This window comes from Calliopsis andreniformis, chromosome 9, assembly GCF_051401765.1.
Source record: "Calliopsis andreniformis isolate RMS-2024a chromosome 9, iyCalAndr_principal, whole genome shotgun sequence".
Taxonomy (NCBI): Eukaryota; Metazoa; Arthropoda; class Insecta; order Hymenoptera; family Andrenidae; genus Calliopsis; species Calliopsis andreniformis.
Window position 1 is genome coordinate 15,333,614 of NC_135070.1, and position 20,053 is coordinate 15,353,666.

The 20,053-nt window shown below is 41.5% G+C and overlaps 1 protein-coding gene and 1 long non-coding RNA gene across 3 annotated transcripts; both read right to left on the bottom strand.

Moving 5' to 3' along the window:
- Nucleotides 1-5,884: 5,884 nt before the first annotated feature.
- Nucleotides 5,885-7,533, bottom strand: LOC143183978 (uncharacterized). The gene is made up of 3 exons (XR_013002700.1): nt 7,452-7,533; nt 6,892-7,135; nt 5,885-6,129 (listed from the first exon to the last, which is right to left on the bottom strand). It is a non-coding gene; the product is annotated as an uncharacterized LOC143183978 (long non-coding RNA).
- A 1,694-nt stretch (nt 7,534-9,227) lies between these two features.
- Nucleotides 9,228-18,415, bottom strand: Chico (insulin receptor substrate 1 chico). 2 transcript variants are annotated; one of them, XM_076384776.1, is made up of 10 exons: nt 17,680-18,415; nt 16,946-17,091; nt 16,594-16,870; nt 16,153-16,248; nt 15,263-15,565; nt 14,182-14,588; nt 13,568-13,980; nt 13,027-13,441; nt 12,699-12,942; nt 9,228-12,612 (listed from the first exon to the last, which is right to left on the bottom strand). In XM_076384776.1, the coding sequence occupies exons 1-10, from the start codon at nt 18,059-18,061 to the stop codon at nt 11,669-11,671; spliced, it is 3,627 nt and encodes a 1,208-aa protein (XP_076240891.1). In that variant the 5' UTR covers nt 18,062-18,415; the 3' UTR covers nt 9,228-11,668. The 2 variants fall into 2 exon arrangements, with proteins under 2 accessions (XP_076240891.1, XP_076240890.1); XM_076384775.1 differs by having other exon boundaries at nt 13,568-13,983.
- Nucleotides 18,416-20,053: the final 1,638 nt, after the last annotated feature.

Here is a 20,053-nt window from a genome sequence, read left to right on the forward strand (position 1 = left end):
AATTCTCGGGTGATAATGCTGTGAAGAAGTTACAGAATAGTCTACAATAATGATGATTTCAGATGGCTGTGTGGGGACCTTGATTATTGCAAGAAAGCCAAAAATGTGTTCAAGCATCAAGGTCCTCTGCTAAAAAAAATAATTCCTATAAGACCATCCCTATTAACCCCCTATCCAAGAAACTCATTCTCTCATATTTCTTCTCCATTACAAGACACATAATTCTCCATCGAAAAAGAGTCTTCTCAAAAACTAAAAATATGTGCTCATAAAAAGATCCTAAACATCAAAGTAGTATGATACCTAAACCCTTTCATCAGTCTCATTGGCTAATTATTTACCCCCTCCGTTTCACGAACCTCTACCCTTGCCCCCATTTCCAGCTTCAATTCATGCAACGATCGAGTTCCCACTGTGAGCTACAATAAAAAGCATCCTTCGTCCGTCTGGCTATCGATGCATAGCGATAGTAGCGATACTTCAGCGCGACGTGGGTCCAAGTTAGTCGAATGAACGCGAAACGAGGGAGTGGAGGAGGTCGGAGGTAAGCGAGCGTTGCCAGCGCGGCACGACGTACGACACCTAGCCTGTGTGTTTCACGATTTTATGCCGGAGGTAGTCGGAACTGTGGGCACATCAAAGGCGCCGCTATCGGCGCAAAGCCGCTTTATGCTTGCGCGTGTCATTTCTTGTACGTGTGCCCCGTGTACACCGTCGTACGTACCGCTCCTTACACAGACGAACCGGCCCGCCTCTGCTTCGAACTGTTCGTGATATATTGTGCCGGCAGATATTGGATCGTATAAATTCCTGCGCGTTTCCGACGGGGGTGCAACCGACACGGGGATGGGGGATAGGCTCTGAGACGGGAGGATTGCAAGACTCGAGAATGATAAATAAATTATGTCGAGAATGAGGTTAAAATGAAGGAAATGTTTAATTGGGGAAAAGTAGAAACGGAGCTCTTGCAAAACTGAAATACTTTAAATAATAGTTGGAGTTGAAGAGTAATTTATCTGCTTGTAGGCTTTGATAAACTGGTAATTATGATACCACTTCCTTCACTCCTACATCTGGCAAAGCTATTTGTATACCTATAGCTTGCTAAAGGCATTAATTTTTTCGATCAAGTTTCAGTTCTCCATGATTCAACTTCTTTATAAATTTTACTTAAGTCGTATAAATTAGTCTTGTTTATAGATATCTATACTCCTTGAATTCTGAAATCGATGTTTTTAATAGTAACTCTTTTTTATTCTCCTTTTTAGATTCATTATCTAACGTTTTCTATGATATTTGTTGTGTAATATTTATGTAACGTTCAATCTATCTGCCTCCTGTAAAGGTTTTTTATAAATTTTCGATAAAACACCTGCCCTTTGTACGCAATAACGTGGAGAGCCTGTCAACAATAAAACCATTACAAGAAACGCTGAGGCTATTTTATCGTAAGCAAAGCAATAAAATGAACAGCACTTGATCGCTGTTATCTAGCTCGTAGAGGTCACTTAAATAAATTTTCACACATAATTGTTCTGTCGAATCGCCATTTCATTCAACAGGAACAAACTTCTCGATTCGTAAAAATGAGATAATATAAAATTGCTCAGAAACTTGGAAAAAAATTTATGTACCTGAATCTATATTCAAATCTTCTGTTTGAAATATATTTAAAAGATTACAAAAAAATTATTAGGAAATTGCTTCCCATTTCTAAAGAAAATCGAGCAAGAATAGAGGAACTGCATAGTTATATAAAATGAGAGTTCAGTCTAGGAACTCGAGCAAGATTTTCTAAACCACCTCCCGTGGTACATAATTGCAGAGAGACATATTACTATCGCGGCGCCGATAAATCTAAGGTTTACTACGGTCCGACGACGCATACAAGGAGTTCAATAAAAGCAAGAAGAACGATACGTGCCTATTTGCACGCTTTTCCTGTATCACAGAGCCTCGTAGACCAGTCGTCTATCCATCTGATCAAATTAGTTCGCGATACGAAAGACGAAAGCAACATCTAGGAGGAAGTGATAAGAAAATGACACGAAATGATTTACGCTGGTCACGAAAGCGGAGCTCGCTGTAAATATAAATTGAGAGAAATTGTTAGAGAAAAGACAAGATTAATAACAAATTTGAGCGAAGGAAGTGCAATTACTTTCCCAATTTTTCATACTTTTACTATTCAGTGTTAAAAATTGAAGTAATATGCACTGAAGAAAATTGCCAGTTCTGTGTTCACTGTTCAGACGCAATTTTCCACGTTGTGTACTGGAAGAAATCTTTCTTCAGTAAAGAAAAGTTTCATATTTGCACGTTTTATTTCTCTGTATCGCGAATGAAATTGCAAAAACATGTTCGGAGCAAACATTTCGCAAATTAATAAAGCTGAGTAATAATGTTTATACAAGACTGGAGTCGTTGCTCTTCTTCGTGTATTACTGGAAAAAAATAACGAACAAGAACGCAGGCAATTCTTGTGCAAAGTCGCATCAAGGAAATCTTATCTTTATTCGGAGTATCCGAGAACCGTGCGTGACAAGTGTCATTAATTCAATATTTTCACTTAATCGATCATATTTTACGACTTCCTTTATTTCACATCACTCAGTGAGTAAATGATCGTAAGGTAAATGTACGGGATATTCAACTTTGAAATATTTTGTAAGTAATTAAATATTTAGTTCATAGGGGAAATAAACTTCTCCCGCAATATTGCAAGAAATGAACTTCTTTAGAATTAATAAATATTTTTAGCATTCACTATTTTCAGAAAGAACTTATTTTTTGTATGATCTATTAAACCTATTATTATTACGATTTGGTTAATGGATACTTGGAATCTCCGACATGTGATACACCACATCAAAACAAAAAGCAGTAAAGTAAATAGTAGAGTTTGTAAACACTGCATTTCTGCAGACCCTACTCTGAAAGACTTGTGACGAAAATAATGCAACTCTCATTCACTTATACCTACAAAATGAGACATCAAACTTGGCCCTATTTTCTAAACAAGCTTACTTCGAACCACTTTATCTCCAAAAGAGTCCTATACACTTCAGTCCAAATCTCACCACAATAGGAAGAACAATAGCAAGAATTTTTATTATAATAATTTCTCCTCTCCTTATCCCTCCATCGAAAGAACCATTGGCAAGCAATTAAGGATCACCCTGTATATGCTTGACCTGTACACACAGACGGTCAAGTGGTACATCGGCGGAATCTTATCGCTGTGCAAAGCAGCGAGAGGAGGACCACGATGGCGGAGTTGTTCGGCACTTTGATGTAGGTGTGCTCGCCGCGATATTGCGGTAACTCGGATTCCTGGAAGCGTTCCGACGAAATAGAGGCCCGACGATCCTTTATTTCCTTAGATAACCGGTAATCGGATCTGTCAACACCGATGATGTCAGAGCTCCCGTTCTGTCGCACAATGTCAGTCCGGTCCTACCTCAGCCCCTTCTCCACTCTCTAGCCTCGTAATCGGCAGACTTCTCGAGAATTTATTGAGAAATACGTACCGTGTACAATGTATACGGTTTCTTTTTCCACGTTCCTGCACACCGTTATCGCTGATAACGCGTACTATCGTCGATTTTGCTTCCTTTATAGAAAGGTTTGACTTTCTTATCGAAATTTCCTTTCGAACTGATTGGAGGCCACTTGGGAGCGACCATATTTGCTTTGTAAGTACATAAATGAGCTGTGAGTGACAAGTGGCGTGAGTTCTGCATTTCGAAAAATGGATAAATCTTGAGATTTAATGAAACTAGTTACGTAAAGAGATTGAAGAAATTGTTGATCCTCCTCTTAAGATGAAACAAATGGCGAATTCGTTTCTACGTCGCACAGTAGTTTTTGCGTGAATACTCGGGGATGCCTTGGGACGTGTTAAAAGTTTTATATGCGACGTTAATTCAAGTCTTGCTTCTGTACAACTTCTGGCTTCTTAATGATTCCGAGGAGAATTTGATGACTGAATAGAGCCACACATCCATGGTCATTTTTAAGATACCATAGTATGTTTCTATTCGTCTTTGGACCAAGGCAATTTGGAGAGTTAAAAAGAGTAGAGCCAAATCATATATCACAATTTTTTTGAATACGCCAGAAACAGTAAAGAGATACAGAAGAAGGCAGAGCCTTGAAGAACTGTTCAAACCTACTGACTCTCAATACAATAGACCACTCGTGCACGACCAGATGTAGCTTGGTCATCCTTACAAGCAAATGACCGCGAAACAGAAGAAAATCGTTTTGTTTGGAAAAGGAACGTCGTTCGAAAGGAACAAAAGGACCAGCTCCTGAACGCTAAAGAATAAAAGTCAAAAGCACGTGGGTGGTTGGTATCCGCGATGTCTGCGTCGTGTCACTCAGCGATTTGGTAAATTACGACGCAATAGAAACGTTCGACTACACGCAATAGACTCTGAATCTCGATGGTCACACTGTGCTCTCTGCATTTCTCTTTCTATCTCTGCTCCTATCGTGACAACCTTTCAAGAGAAGAAAGATATTGCAGGCTCTTGAAACCTGAGGATCAAGTTACTAGCCTACCCTGTACTGTGTTTACTTTATGGTAATCTCTGAAATTGGTGATTCAGTTCATGTTTCCCTGATTTGGAAGCTACAATACACAACTACTTCAGAGGGCACAAGATTGGAGAATGAAATTCCTATTTATAAGGACTTACAAAAGCATCGTGACCTCATCTTGTTATGTGAAGGGTTACCACTGAACTAATTTACCCCAAATTTCTCTGTAACATTAATAAGAAACAGCAGCGTGTAAACACAAGAAAAAATGTACATACTCTCCTCAAGTCCCTGTCGAAAGGAAAACGCTGCGTGATTAGGGTGCATCAGCTAGGTCCGTGGGTCAAACAGGCAACGGTACGCGCAGCTACCTTACGGCAGGGCTTACGACCTTGGGACCCTATTGCCTGTCTCGAGAAGCCACCCACCGGCAACCGTTTTAATGAAAATAAGTAATCTCGCAAACAGGAATTGTACCATCGTAAACGGACGCGCGATGACCTCGTAAATATGAAAGTTTCCCGACAGCCTGTTGCCCTTCTTTCTCGCCCTTTCCCTGCCCCCGTACTGCCCGTTCCACTCTGGGCCCGTTGCAGTAAACTGCTGCAACGATCCTAGACTGAGAAAGTCGAGAAGGGACGAGGCAGAACGCGAAGATACGACGAAGATGGCGAGAAAGGGGGACTAGCGAAGAGGAGGAGAAGAAGAAGGTACCAGGGCATAAAGAAACGGAATGGGCATTCTGGGTCCCATTATAGGGCCCATAAAACACCTTCGTAGGCGCGTGGCTCCAAGGCCGTGCTGCCACTCGGTCGTCCCTTTTATTTCTAGCTCGTTCGGTGGGTCGAAGCTTCGTGTGCGTTGCATCGACTTGCAACAACTCTCTGCGAATTAATATTTCTTTTCGCTGAGCACGTTGGAATTTTTTTAAATTGGTTTAACTAGTAAACTTTTTATATAAGTAAGTACATAATATTTTTATATAAGTAAGTTTATACTCAAGTATGAACACAAAGCAAAAGGAAAGATGAATCTCTCTGAAAATCGTGATACATATTTCTACATTCAGGTGTCTAAATCCACTGAAGTATAAACATTTACCACTAAATTTCTCAACCAACCCGTATCTAGAATTTAAAAAAAAAATATTTCCTCAACTTTGATAAATTTCTCCTCCTCAGAGAGATTCAAAATTAAAACGAAAAAGCTCAATATAAAAGTAAGATATGAAACAAAATTGGAGCAAGGCAGTGTTTCCTCAAGGAAGCACGCGTCCTTGCTGCAATAGTTGCTAGAACCGCACGAACAAACCTGCACAGTAGTTGCTCCCTGGTTTGCAGATATCCATAGACGCTCAATCTGTCAATTTCTCGAAGGACTCTGTCGGGTAGGTATTATGATGGCACTAAACAGATTCGTCAACGCCACGCGACCGTGTCCCTGAGCTCAGGGCCGCGAGGAGCACCCGGGGACCCTGGAACGAAGGATGACATCCCTTCGAAGTATCTCCTGTTCGCGTGCCGTGTATTCTTCTCGAAGAATGACGAGAATGGACGACCTTCCATTGCGCACTTGTACAGGATTCTGTAAAATCATCGGCAGGTTATTGAGATTTAATCGTGCTGCCCAGTTCCCTGGGGCGCCATTTTGAAAGCATGACCTTAGCTTTTATTTAGTAGTTTGTGGATACAGGAATGTTAGAAAATGAATGTCGTGCTCGTGAAGGATTTGGAAGGTGATGTTCGAAGAATGCTTTTAAGGGTATCTCTACCATTTCCACTGATTTTGTATCGAAAACTGAAGGAAGCATATATTTTTCAAGAGTGACAGAATATTAAAAGTTAAATTAGGAACTTATACACCAATTCCTTCAAAGAGCAAACCCTCAAGCTGTCACATAAATTCAAAGTGTTCCTCATAAATACTGACACTAAATAGACCGAAGCGTGCAAGGGTCACGATCGCGAAAATTCAAGGAAAATTTCTGGGAAAGTACACGAAATTGTCGAGACGTGGAGAAGAATTGGCAGCGTAGGAGGAGGAATGGTAGATGGAGAGGCATACCGGATTCTGTGATCTCGGCGATTCCATCATCAACGACTCGGGGCACGGGATGGCAGATAAAAGGCAATTGAATTTAAATCATGAATACGAACGAAGGAGAGGAGAGAAGGAAGCGACAGAGGGAGGAGGAGAGAGGCAACGTAAGCCCCGACGGCAATCTGGTGGTAGCTTTGTGACGGTAATGGCTTCAACCCCTGGCCTCCGACCCCCGAGGCTGGCACCCCTTCTCGTTTACCGGTGAACACGCGACCCACACGCGCGCAACTCTCCAAGTCGATTTACCTATGCGTCCAAGCCCACGGCGGAGCCTCTTTGCTCGCATTGGACCTTTCCAGCCAGTAGGAAAATTCCGATCTGACGAAGCTGCCATCGATTTACCGCGGAAACGCTAGGAATATTTCTGGCCAGGTACAGAGGAGGATGCCATAATCCGATTCGTGGGGATCGCTTGTTTCGTCTGGCTTTTCATTTGCGATTCGGTGCCATGGACCAACTCGATGTACCGGGTGTCGCCGAAGGGGATGATCTTATGGAAAGAGAGAGATCTAAAATGTAGAATATTTCTTCTTGCTTGTTCTTTAGTTAAAGAAGGTGGTGAATACATTCGACTATAGAATATCGTACTTTCGTAGAAAAGCATAATTAGACCACTTTGTTATTCTATTTGTTGACTAATTGTAAGTTAAGAAATTGAATAAAAATTGTAGTTTCTCATAATAAGAAAAATTTACTGAAAAACTACTGAATACGTGTAAACTGCTCTAAATCAAATAAACAATATCAGACACCACAATTGTTCTTCTTCTTTCCAACTTTTTGATTAAACATCAAAACCTACTTACCTAATTTCTATCTTATTAATCAGATTAAAGGACCAATGTCTTATTCTTCCAAAATCACGTAGTTAATCCTGCAGAAGAGGCGATCTCTTCTGCAGTAGGAGATGTCTGTAGATCTTTGGCACGAGAGATGGTGGAAGTCACAGCAATGGTAGCGTGTCTCCTTGAAAATATCTGAATCGATCTTTCCTCCCCTCGTGTACCTATGGAAACCCGGCCACCGGCGTCGCGACGCCTACTCCAGCTCCACCCACGTACACCGTACATGCGCAGCAAAAGTTCGGGGGTTGACATGTCAACGAAACGCTCGTAAAACGGGCCGCTCCTTAATCAGCTCGGCGGCAATCGACTTGTCTATACTTTGGGGAGAAGAGGTGGTAACGTTTCCTCGTAAACGTTGTATCGTAGCGGGGATTGCTTTGAGGTCTGGAGCCATGAAAAGCAAAGGTCGAAAATTAAGATGGAATTTATGGGTGGAAGAAATAAAGAAGCTTCTTAAAAATTAATAATTAGAAAATAAATATGCTCCAGATTACAAGTATATGAATTGAAGTGCTATTTGAAAGAAATTAGCATTTTTAAAAGGTTCAAAAAGCTCACTATTTCTCAAGAAAAAAGAAAAAATAAAGATAAAAATTCTGTTATGTTATATCTACAGTTCCCAATAGACAGGAAATTCTATGCAGCAAACTTTCAAGCCTCTACCTTAATATCCCGCAGCTCTGTAAAATAAGAACAAAAAGATAGTACTGAAGAAGTCTGAAGAAAGCACAAATTGCGCGTCGTTCAGAATGAAGAACGTAAAAATGGGCCAGGAAAAGGGAAAAGTTATGGAGGCCTCGTATTTGGGTAATTCAGTTATGCTCAATTAAAAGGCAATCGGACGAAATTTCAGGGTGTAAGAAAAAGAAGTTCTACGGGCTGTTTACGATTAAGAGTCATCGAGGGGCATACCTGTGCTGTGTAACAAGAGCACGCTGCGAATGGTCAAAAGGGCAGTGCTCGTACAGAAGCGAGCAACTATACAAGGGTGCAACAATAGGTGCTCGCGATACGGTGCAATTTTACGAGGAGTAAGGTCGACCCTCTCCCTCTTCCCCTCTCATTCTGGCTCGTGATTTAGGGTATGTTTACCTGCAGTTAAGTACCTTGACGCGTCCGTGACGGCGAGGACGGGGCCAATTTGGTGCAAATAAGGGAAACGCCGTAGGGAGGCTACTTCAAACGCATAGAAATCCTAACAGTTTCCGTAAACACGCACGCTCATCCCCCTTTTGAGACTGCCAGCACGTAATCCGCTCGACATTTACGGCAAAATCGTTCCTCCTCGACACAGAGAGAGTTTATCGTGACTTTCAGCGACATCGATGTTTGAATGGTTCGTGCAGACATGTGTCGAAATAGAGTCCGGATTGGAACGGTTTAGGGCGCACCATTTCTTGTGACCTGCCGCGCTAATGGTAAATAAAGAGTAAGAGGATCTATCGCGCTCTTGATGATAAATGTGACGAGAAGTAAACTCTTGAAATTATGTTGATTTAAAATGTACGACGAGAACATAAATATCTGTAACAGAAATTGATTTCTAATGTAAAATGAGTGAAATTAAAAGTGCGACGTGATTAATAAATTTCAAAGCGAAATACGTGGAGTCATTGTTCTGTTTGCTTGTTTATATATTATTTTAACGAGCTAAATAAATAAAATAAATACATTATGTGGTTCGCAATTAAGACTAGACTGAAAAATTGTTAGTTACGTATAATACTATAGGAGGCATTGTGTTTTGCCATAAATATAATTATTAATTTGGAAGGTACTGATACAACATTGAAGAAATCATACCGGATTAAGCAATTCGTGAATCTGAATTCACTTAAAAAAAGACTTCCCTTCAATGAAAGATAAATACTAATCACTAATGCAGGAATAGGATTCAGTTTCTCATTTGACGTTAGAATTCATTATATCATAACATTTATAGAAAGTAAATTTCAAACTTCAATCAATGATTCTCTTTAAAAGTAGACAACTATTGAAAAAATTTTACAAAAGCACATCATGAAAAATCTACATTCATAAAATAAATCCTCAGGCCTTCGATCGTAAGAGAGTCTATATTTACACGTTAATCCTTTAAACCAAAGCAAAAGTCTTTCTACTATGAGAAACTAAAAGTTATTACAGCGCGGTCTATTTCAAGTGGACGGACATTCTGTTAAATAACGAAAAAAGTTATTTATATGTTCCTTGCTCAATATATGTTGGCCATAAAACTACAAATGCATCATCAATTTAATTAATCACGAGTGTTGGAAAACACCTAGGATGAACTCTATTTCCATCTGCTTGCGACTGATCAAATTAGGAATACATTTGTAATTGTACAGCAAGTATCTATTGGTCTCAGGACGACTGAATTTCAGCTAAACTTTAACTTATAGTGTCAGTCAAATGATAATCTTGAATCTGACATTGTACAGTTACATCGTAATTTATACATCGGTATAATTAATGCAGCTATTGTCGAAAAAGAACCTCCACAGAAGAGATACTCAAAGGAATCGCTTCATAAGGATGACATGTAATGAAGAACAGCAATATACACTGCTTTATTCATCATTAATATACTTATACGTAATATAGATACGTATATGTATATGTATAGCATTATTTAGACATTGCATATGTATATATACACGATATGACATAATTTATATCCGAACTATCCTTACATCGTATGCGAGGAGAAGTATATCATAAAATCGAACCCATAAAATGTGGTAGTATTAAGAAATATTTTCTCTTTCTACCTTCAGCAACAATATCGTAAGACTGGTTATATTTATTTTTTACACAACCAATCGTCTCTCTTTCCGGTTGTACCATCTTTTACAGAATACCCTGTAAATGCGTATGCTCGTGTGTGTAGCATGTGTATATGACACGTATGAACGCGTGCGCACGTACTCGCACGCGCGCATACCTTTGTAGTACATGTATGCGAACGAATCGTGTTCTTTGACGGTATTTCTCGGCAAAAATTTATAATTTATACGAAAAAGCGTTATAACACATATAATGTACTGTTTACCGCGAGGAGCTACCTGTTCCAAAATATATAAATTCTGATCTGAATCGATCTAACATTGGCGAGCAACACAGCCCTTCCGCCCTTCGGGAATAATAAATAGCGTCGCACGCACTGTGTTTCTGGTAACATATCGCCTTCTACATTTCGCATAATTTCAACCGAATTTGCTAAAATTAACAATGATTAATAATAACATTAAGTTAACCGCTAGAAAGTATAAAAATACATTTAAAATAGCCGATAAATACTCTCCCTTCATCTTCCAATCGGTATAACTATTTTACTCTTGTTACGTATAGTAGGAATATAGTGTTTTTCTCCCTGTATACTTCAATTTGCTTCTTATGCTATAGCCTCCCCGCTTTCTGTCGTTTTCGCTGGCTTCTTTCACTCACTCACTCATTCACTCACACATGAATTGGCCTCGGAAACATCTCCTTATTCCATTACGTCTTTCGGGTACGGTACTACAATTTTTATACCATTTCTATTTCAGTTATACAATGGTATAAAAACCGTGTCACCTAATATAATGTAATAAATTCTTCTGTACCTGAAAGAATTATAGCCGCCAGTCCCGAGTCGCAAGACTATAGCGAGAAAACAGTCTATTTTGCAACAACATTCGAATACAATAAAACAACTTGAAACTAGATAAAATTTCAATTCGACATAATATCAATATTTATCGTTAAAATATTCCACTTAAAAAAGAAAAGAAAATAGGAAAAAGAAAACATTACTAACCAGATATAGAGCTCGACAAATTTGCATTAATTCAATACACATAATCCTTTTATAGTCACGACATGCAAATAAAAAGAAAACAACAACCGATACAGTACAACCAGAAGTACAAGGGCACCAATGCTGCCATCGCAAAGTCAGAACTTTCACGCGATTGATAAAATGATCATGATTCAAGGCTGGGATAAAAAAAATTTGCTATATACAGTTCAATATCCGACATCCTACCGTTCATTTTCATTAATCGGGCTCGTCCAATGTTAGAACGATCGACTGCCCTGTCTTCTTATTGGTATCGTTCAGAACAGACAGGTCAATGAGCTAATCCAGAATTCCACCACAATAACTCACACATCTTGCATCGCGACGCAGAGCAATTTCAATTTTGCTTGAGCTTGGCAAAATCGATTTCAGCGTAGGCCTCTTGAGGAGCTGGCGAAATGGGAGCAGTGTTTCCGACCTCAGGAAGATCGAGACTAGCATAATGTAAAACTGTCTCGCCGGACTGCTTTGCGCAACTATCATTTCCTAACGAGTTCGGCGTAGTCGTAGGTGTAGGAGTTGGTGTTTCATCTAATAATTTCGGTGATGACGCTTGCCTTTCGACCGTTGCATTGTCAACAGTGGTCTTGAACCCGGGTAACGTTGGACTGGTATTGGGTGACGCGGTAATTAGACGTGGTTTCGACAAGTTCAGGTCGGAGAACTTCTTCGTCAAAGTGTTACATGTGTTCTCTTGCGAGGTCAATAAATTTGATATCAATCGATTAACTTGATTATCTTTTCCTGTAGGACTAGACGGTCGATCGTTAATCACTTTTGGTAAAGTATTGTCCGCCTCGGTCACCGAGACGGTAGTATTGATAGCATTGACTCTACTCGTGGGTTCGACTATTGCGCAGTCGTTATTTTTGGAGGTTATAGTTATCTCCGAGGAGTCGTCGTTATTCTTTTGATGGGTGAACGATTTTTCGGGCGATTGAGGACTGTTCAAGGAAAAGGGGAAAATAGTCGCTGAGGAACCTGTCGGAGTTGCCCGTGGAGGTGACGCAGGAGTACTCGCTAAACTTTCTGATTCTGGACTTCCGTCCAGAGGTAAGAAATTAGGCGCTTTTGCAGGCTTGTTTCCTGCTTGGATCGCAATCGGTTGCGAACGCGACTTCTCCTTGCGGCTACCCGTTCGCATTAGTTTACGATTATTTTGATTACTCATATTCATATTCATATAGTCTTGTTCTAAACTTGTTCTTGATTTAAAATTCATGTCGACATAGTCTCCAAGCGGACGTCGTGGCAAATCCACTGGTGCTGTTCTTGTGACACCTGTAACAGCATGGAATGTTACCAGAAGGTAGGGAAAGTAAGGATCAAATAATTAAGTTACATAACCAAATCTAACAGTTCCTTACCAGGAGGTCCATTCGATTGCACGCATTCTTCTTGCATAGGTGACGAAATTTGTTTAGGACTTGCATTGGATTGAGACCAATCCTCCACTACACCACCATCCATTCTTACATACGGTGATTCTGTCTCTACCACTGGTTTTAAAGTAGTAATCACCGGTTTGTGTGTAGAAACAGAAGACGATATATGCATATGACTATGGTTTTGATTGGCAGTGATTGTATTGTTATTGTTATTACGATTGATCTGAAAGTTGTTAACGTAAAATTAATTTTCTGAATCATTAACAGATTCTACTTTATAAAATTATATTTTTTAAGTCATACATACCTTACTAATGCGACTCATATCGACATACGGGGCAGTGGTCGATGAGGGCGGTTGTCCAGGAGACATATCAACATAGGAACTGGTATCGGTGGCAGTAGAATATGAATGTGATTGAGACTGAGACTGCGAGTAAGATGAAGGCGATGAATTGAGAGTTGTAGGAATACTGGGTTTCGTAAAGTCCAATTCCATTAAGTCCTCCATACGCTCGGAAGTCACAGAACAACCAGAATTGTGCCCCCAAGAACTACATAACAACGGTGCTGAGTTCGATTTGGTAGAATTCGATTGTTCAGAACCGACTGGGAACGATGCAGTGACTACGTTCGGTAACCTTCCAATTTCAAACTTTTTAGATCTGCTACCCACAGAGAAAGCCCGTGCTCTACTAGCTTCCTGCTGGGCGATATCCAATCTGTCCAAAATAGAAATGTGTGATGGTTTCGTTACATCTTGATGCAATTCTAGTAATAGTAAATAATGAATGAAATAAAAAAATTGGAATATGTGCCTCTTGTGAAATTAGCATAATATCTCATACCTATTCTTACGATGCTTGTTTATGGTTTCCGGTCGAGACCCAATGGAATAGGCTCTCGTTAATCTAGCTGGTGCGTCTTCCCCAGGTTGAAGGAAACTTGTCACCTTATCTAAATGATATTCGGAAAACCGTAAGTCTGTACTAGGCGTACCAGAAGTAACGGAACAGCTACTGCCACCGTGGGACATATCATCAGGGAAATGGCCGTTATGACTATGCGAAGGGTCCATATCGACATAACCGTTGTTCCCAACGGGTGCCATAGGTACGTAACCCTCTGGTAAAGTATTAGTTTCTTCGATAAGGGACGATCCCCGCGAATGCGAGTGCCCCGTCCCTGAACTCATTGGCACATAAGCTCCACTACGACCAGGACTCGATCCACAAGGACTGTACATATCTGTATAGGAACTCTGCTGTCAATACAGTAAATTATGTACATTAATATTTTGCCTCTTTAATACTCTGGTAAAATGATGGAGGAATAAAGTGCAATATCGTTGACGACTTATTTATCTAGCTATCTATACTTAGCGAAAAGAAAAAATTGATAGATTTATCTATTTGCGTCATCGTTTATTGCTCCTTCCTCGATTATTCGAGAATTGGCGCACCTGGGAAGGAGAATGAGACTTGAAGTTTGGCGAATATTTATGATGCGGGTGACCCATGGACCATGGAGCATAATCGTCGCAATTTTCTTCAAGGATAACAGGCTCATCGGGCGTCAACGAATGTCCGCATCTCGATACTGTACTCTCCTCTACTGTTTCGCCACCATCATCCATCGATAGGGACGAGCCCGCAGAATCCGTGGAATAGGGTCCAGAAGCAGGACTGATAGGCATCGAAGTAACTGGGGGCGAATAGGAAACGCCTCTTACGTACATAGAGTGTGGCCTCAGGGCATGAGGCATGAAGTGAGCGTTTCTGGGATGACTTAGTACCGATGTGGGATGACTTTCGCTGGTGGTGCGAGCCCTCGACGGTAAACTGTCGCATCTGTCGCGGCCGTTTGCACCTAGAAACCAGTTAAATAAGTTATCAAGAAATATATAACCGAAGAAACAAAATTTGAAAAACATCCATCTTCCCAACATAGCAGCAGTTAGTTCATTTGCATATTCAAATGATTCCATATAATAGATCTGTATATATTTATGCATAATTATATGTATGAATTTGTTATTGATTTAAACATGTATTTTAGGTCAAGCAATGGATAGTAACCAAAGAGATGATTTCAAACGGCAGGAAAAGTCAGACGTAATGTAAATTGTTGCGTAGGAGTGTTGCAAAAAAATAATGAGGTAAGAGACAGCGGTTACGCGAAAGGAATGCCGCGCAATATATGTTCTTATTGCTTTGCGCAGCGAACGAAGAGGATAGAACAAAATGAAGCGTAACTTCGTTATGATTTGTAACATGCAATTGATTGCATGCGAGTAGAAGCTTGCATATCTACGGCAACGCGATGATTTCGCGAAAGACCGTAACTGTATGACGCAATACGAAGCGATAGTTTCAATTTCGGATACTTCGAACGCGAGTCAAAGTCCGAGAAAGGGGATGAAGAAACAGCGCTGAGAGTGGGGGAATAGAAAACAGGAAGCAGCAAAAGGCATAGAACACTGAAAGAAAAACAAAGAATACATCTTTTCTTGACTTATCGTATGACGAAATAAAAATACATACAGCGTAAAACTGATCTTTTGGATGATTGCATTTGATTGATAATAACAGCAGCTAAGGGCAGCGACAGGGTTCTCTGATGGGATATTGTCGCGGTTGTGGTTGTGGTGGTCACGGTAGCGGTCGTAGTGATGGTGATAGTGGTGGTAGTTGTTGTTGTAGTTGTACTTGTTGTAACATGAACGGATTGGGAATTATTGACGGAATGGGGATGACTTGCTATTGAATGACGACGTCTAGTGGTAGTGGCACAGTTGGTATTAGTCGAGGCAATCCTAGCAGTCCCAGCCCCGGTACCAGCAACGGCTGTAAACCACACAGCTCTCACTGTCGTACAACTACTTTCTTTCTTGTATATATATATGTTTCATATAATTTAATTAATGTGATGTGTGAAAGATGAAAAGTCGACATTCTTCTATAAAAGGAATTACATATATACATTTTTTTTAACGAGGGCGTTCTGACCTAACAAATGATATTATCGATCAATTTTCCAATTTTCCCAAGTGTACGATTCACGTTTGTTTTCATTCTACTTGATCTTGTTAAATATTTATATCTACTAACGTCATGTGAACGGCGTTGAAACATATTGTGCAATACTACAAACTCGCGTTACGAATCTACAAGATCATCTATGAAAGTTTCATTTGGATATTAAATTCTTTTGTAGAAAGCTACTGTACGGTAAATACTCTATTGAACATCACAGCATTAATCACTTATGAAACATTAAATCTTGAAAATTGTTGAAAGTGATTTTCAAGACTAATACTATATGAAGATTATTGGAAGAATAAAACTCATTATATTGAATTATAATTGCACTATAACCCTCTGATGTTTACACATCATGAGAAAGCATACAACTACAATAACAGAAAACAGACCCGTGACTGTATTGCAAGAAGAGGTACTCTGAGTCTGATTAGATTGCTCCTGCTCCTGCAGTGGATCCATCTGCTCCTTGTACGTCCTGTGTTCCTCTGTAATACCCGCAACCCATTTGTGTTATTCTAAAGCTAACTCTTGAATTTTACATAATCGTGTTTCAGCCGATACTTTAAAGCATATTATATATAGCAGAGTTATAGTACAGTTTAAAGAAATCAGGCAACAATTTACACTAAATTTAAAAGAAATTCATAAGAGGATTATTTCTGTACAAATTATTATTATACAGAGATCCTGCGCTGTTTGTTGTATGCCAATGCAAAAACAAAACAAACCATGTGTTCCTGTGATCAGTGATTGTGAAAACTTGCAAAAAATCATGACTAATATTGCACTAAGAGATGCAAAAGATATTGTTCCTCAAAGTTAAGACTTACCCAATGGCGAAAAGTTATGGAACTTCTGTCCTGCACGACGCTGCATGACAAAGATAGGCTTGCTGGACTCAGTTGCAGAAGAGCTACGCACTCTTTGACATGGTCCCACATCATCTTTATTGCCGCCAAAACTATTCATAATAGCAGAATGCATATTGTGTGCTATGGTAGTGTCTTCAGCTTCCATCCACAATTCGCCACCACCGGTAACAGCTGAGCGACCTACTTCCATATAGAAGATACGCTCCATGTACCCACATCGTCTAATACAACTTAGCTGTAAACAAAAGGTTATCTTTAATTACATTTCTTAAGTCACATGAATAATTCTTAGAAATCTTAGTCAGCTTACAGGAAACTCGAGAGAATCTGAATTATCCTCTGCCCCAATTTTCACCAGAGTTAACGTTCGATCAGTTAAACATAGCCTATAGGGACCAAGAATATTCTTTCGTTCACCCAATCCCTTTTTCTGCATTGTAACCTGCCATACATGTTCTGAAAGTAAATATTTACACTTACATTTACTTCATAATTTTTCAAGTAAGAATAATATTTAAAAAAGTTCATTGCATATATAAATTACTATTTTTTGTAATATAAATCAATATACATGTTTCTAAGATAATACACATACATATGACTCTAAATATTTAATCAGTTTCATACAGTTTATAATTACTGTATAATTCTTCAATTTAAAATAAAATCAGCTCCAGTTTGAAATCTACAAAACCTTTTAAGTGTCATTAAAATATCAACAGAGAATATTTCCAAGAAACGAATATTCAAGAAGAAGCAAACACTACTTAAGGAAAATCTCCTTTCCAGTTCGCCAGAACATCGATTTCTCATTTTCGATTTTCCTTTTAGTCCCCTCATTCTTAGCCGATAAAATTGCAGACAATGACGCATCTGAAAAGCGGGTAAACAACTGACCTGAAACTCCAAAACAATCGTAGTTTCGCGTACCGGCCGTACCAACCGTACCCAGTTAAAGAGTCGACCGAAAAGAGTTGTTTGCCCGTTCGTCGCTCCACTAAACGCGGTCTAATTCTAATTGAAAGGGCAATATAACGCATTTACCAAATGTAGGCCGAAGTTGCTCTCCATCGGGCACATTTCCGCTCTGCAGCAGCATCGCCTTCAGCCAGACGTCCAGCTCCTTCTCATTCTCGAAGATCAAGCAGAAGCACTCGTCCTTCGTATACAACGCGATGACATGCTTGTATTTGGTGTCCACGCGCTTATTGATATTGAAGCAACTGTCCAGCATGATACTGCGCTTCGGCGGCTGCCTGTTCTCGAACTTCTTCTTGTTGTCGTAATACTCGAGGCAAGCAGGGTACCCGGGCGCCTCGCCGCGCAGAACGAAGTACTTCTTCCTCTGCGTCTTCAGCTTTTTCACGTGTCCGCAGAGGACCACGGGGCCTCCTGAAGGGGAGACTAGACTCCTGCCCGAAGACATCGCCGTGGCGACGATTAGAAAAGCCGTCGTGAAGAGTCTTGGCGAGTCCTCCAATCGACACGTTAACTTTGCACCGCTTACATGGTACGAGACGATCAACGGGCGAGATGATCAATTCATCGCGCGCGTTTCGCACCAAAACATGCCATTCCGATAATTCATCGCGGCAGAATATGCACACTCCCACCCACGTCGGCCGAGAAACGCTTCCGCTCCGAACGGTTTATTACTCGACGAGCACACGCGGCTCAGAGACTATCCGAAACGGCGATACTTGCGTGCCAGCGTATCCGCACGCACATGACGCACATCCGAAATGCGTCGTTCCGCCGAAAATTCGCACGAACCGTATTACTGTTATTGTTTCTCTGAACGTATTTCACCTCTGTCCTCTCTACCACAGCAGAAGATCTCCGTCGATACCGTCGCACTCGAGGCACGCCAACGTTGTAAGCACGTGTCGGGGGTAAATAAGCAATAACACGCCACCACGGTGCATGTGCACTCAACGTGTACTAAGGGCGTCGCATAGGCATCGGGCTCTCCTTGTCCCCAAAACAGCTCCGTCGCACGGAGGTGCGCGATCGACTGAGCCACGTTCCTTCCGAGGTTAGAGAATTATCGGAGAGTCACAGCCGAGCCCTTCGGGACCGATGCTGAGAACCTTTCGACGTGGACCCTCGGAGAACACGAGCCCGTGTGCTCGCTCTTTCAGATCTCTCCTCTACGATGGCGGTCCTCGATGGGTCTGGGTTCCACCTGTCACGCGGTTTCGTCTAATTTCACCCGCCACGATTCGTCGTGGCTCTGGTATCCCAGGGCGGACTGTAGCACGCGTACCACGGTCAACAACAGTGTTTGCCACCATTTACGACGTATTTCGCGCACCGCCGAGCGACTTTATCGGGGGGACCCCGCTCGGATCTTTGTGAAATGTTTTTCTGGGCTACGAGGCCCGTGCACCTGTTTATCGCATCGAATAACACAATTTACTGCGTGGTCCACAATGGTTAACGCGTATATACGTACACACGGGCCGCGACGTCGGCACATATAAAGGACCGCTTGTACACACTACGATGGATACAAAGCGAGAGAGACAGAGAGACACGCGGGCGTGTTCACGTGTATACACACAACACACGCGAGCAGAACGAGCGAGCGCGCGCGCGCACGCCAGCCAGCGCGAGCTCCTGGCCGCTCGCTCGTTTGCGAGAGTACGCGTTTAGGAGGAAATACGTAGCGAGGTAGAGAAAAAGAGAGAGAGAAAGAGAGAGAGAGAGAGAGGGGAGCAGGCGACGCACACGCAGGTGGGTGGTTGAACCCCTGTTATCGTCGGTTGGCGCGTTATAAAGGCGGCCTGGCTTCGGGTAAATGGGCTATTGTCAAGGGCAGCAGGATTTTTTCATGCGCAATAGTGGGCACCATCAAAACACAGCATTCCAGGTCGATGGCGAGAGGCTAAACCTCGGTGTGTCCTCTTCCCACACCCCTTGCACGTCGGGAGCACTTTACGGAAGGAAACAAACGTGAAACGGAGTTCTCACGGTGCGGGTCAGCAGTGTTACGTTAAAGTGCACGGCTGGTCCACGGCACACGAACTCCCGATCCAGGGCACACGCGAAATCCGTCCACGACGATCACATCTGCTCTCGAGGTGAAAAATTCGGGTCTCCTTTCGTGCCCACCATCCCTCTCGTCCTCCTTCCGCCCGCGTGCGAGCGAGCGACAAATACCGCGTCACTTGTAATCACGAACCTGTGGCTCGAAACGTTTCTCACCGACCCGTCGGGCCACCGTCGAATCACCCTGATACCCGTGTGCTTCCACACGTTCTACACGTCGACGTTCACGAACGGCACGCACGTAGCTTTGAACCTTTTTTCCGTCGCACGCCTAGACAGCTAAATAGGCGCTCATGTCCATCTTGTAAAGGTCATGTGTATGGTAAGCTCCGCAGTTGTAAACAAGATGTACGCAGGCGCTAACCGC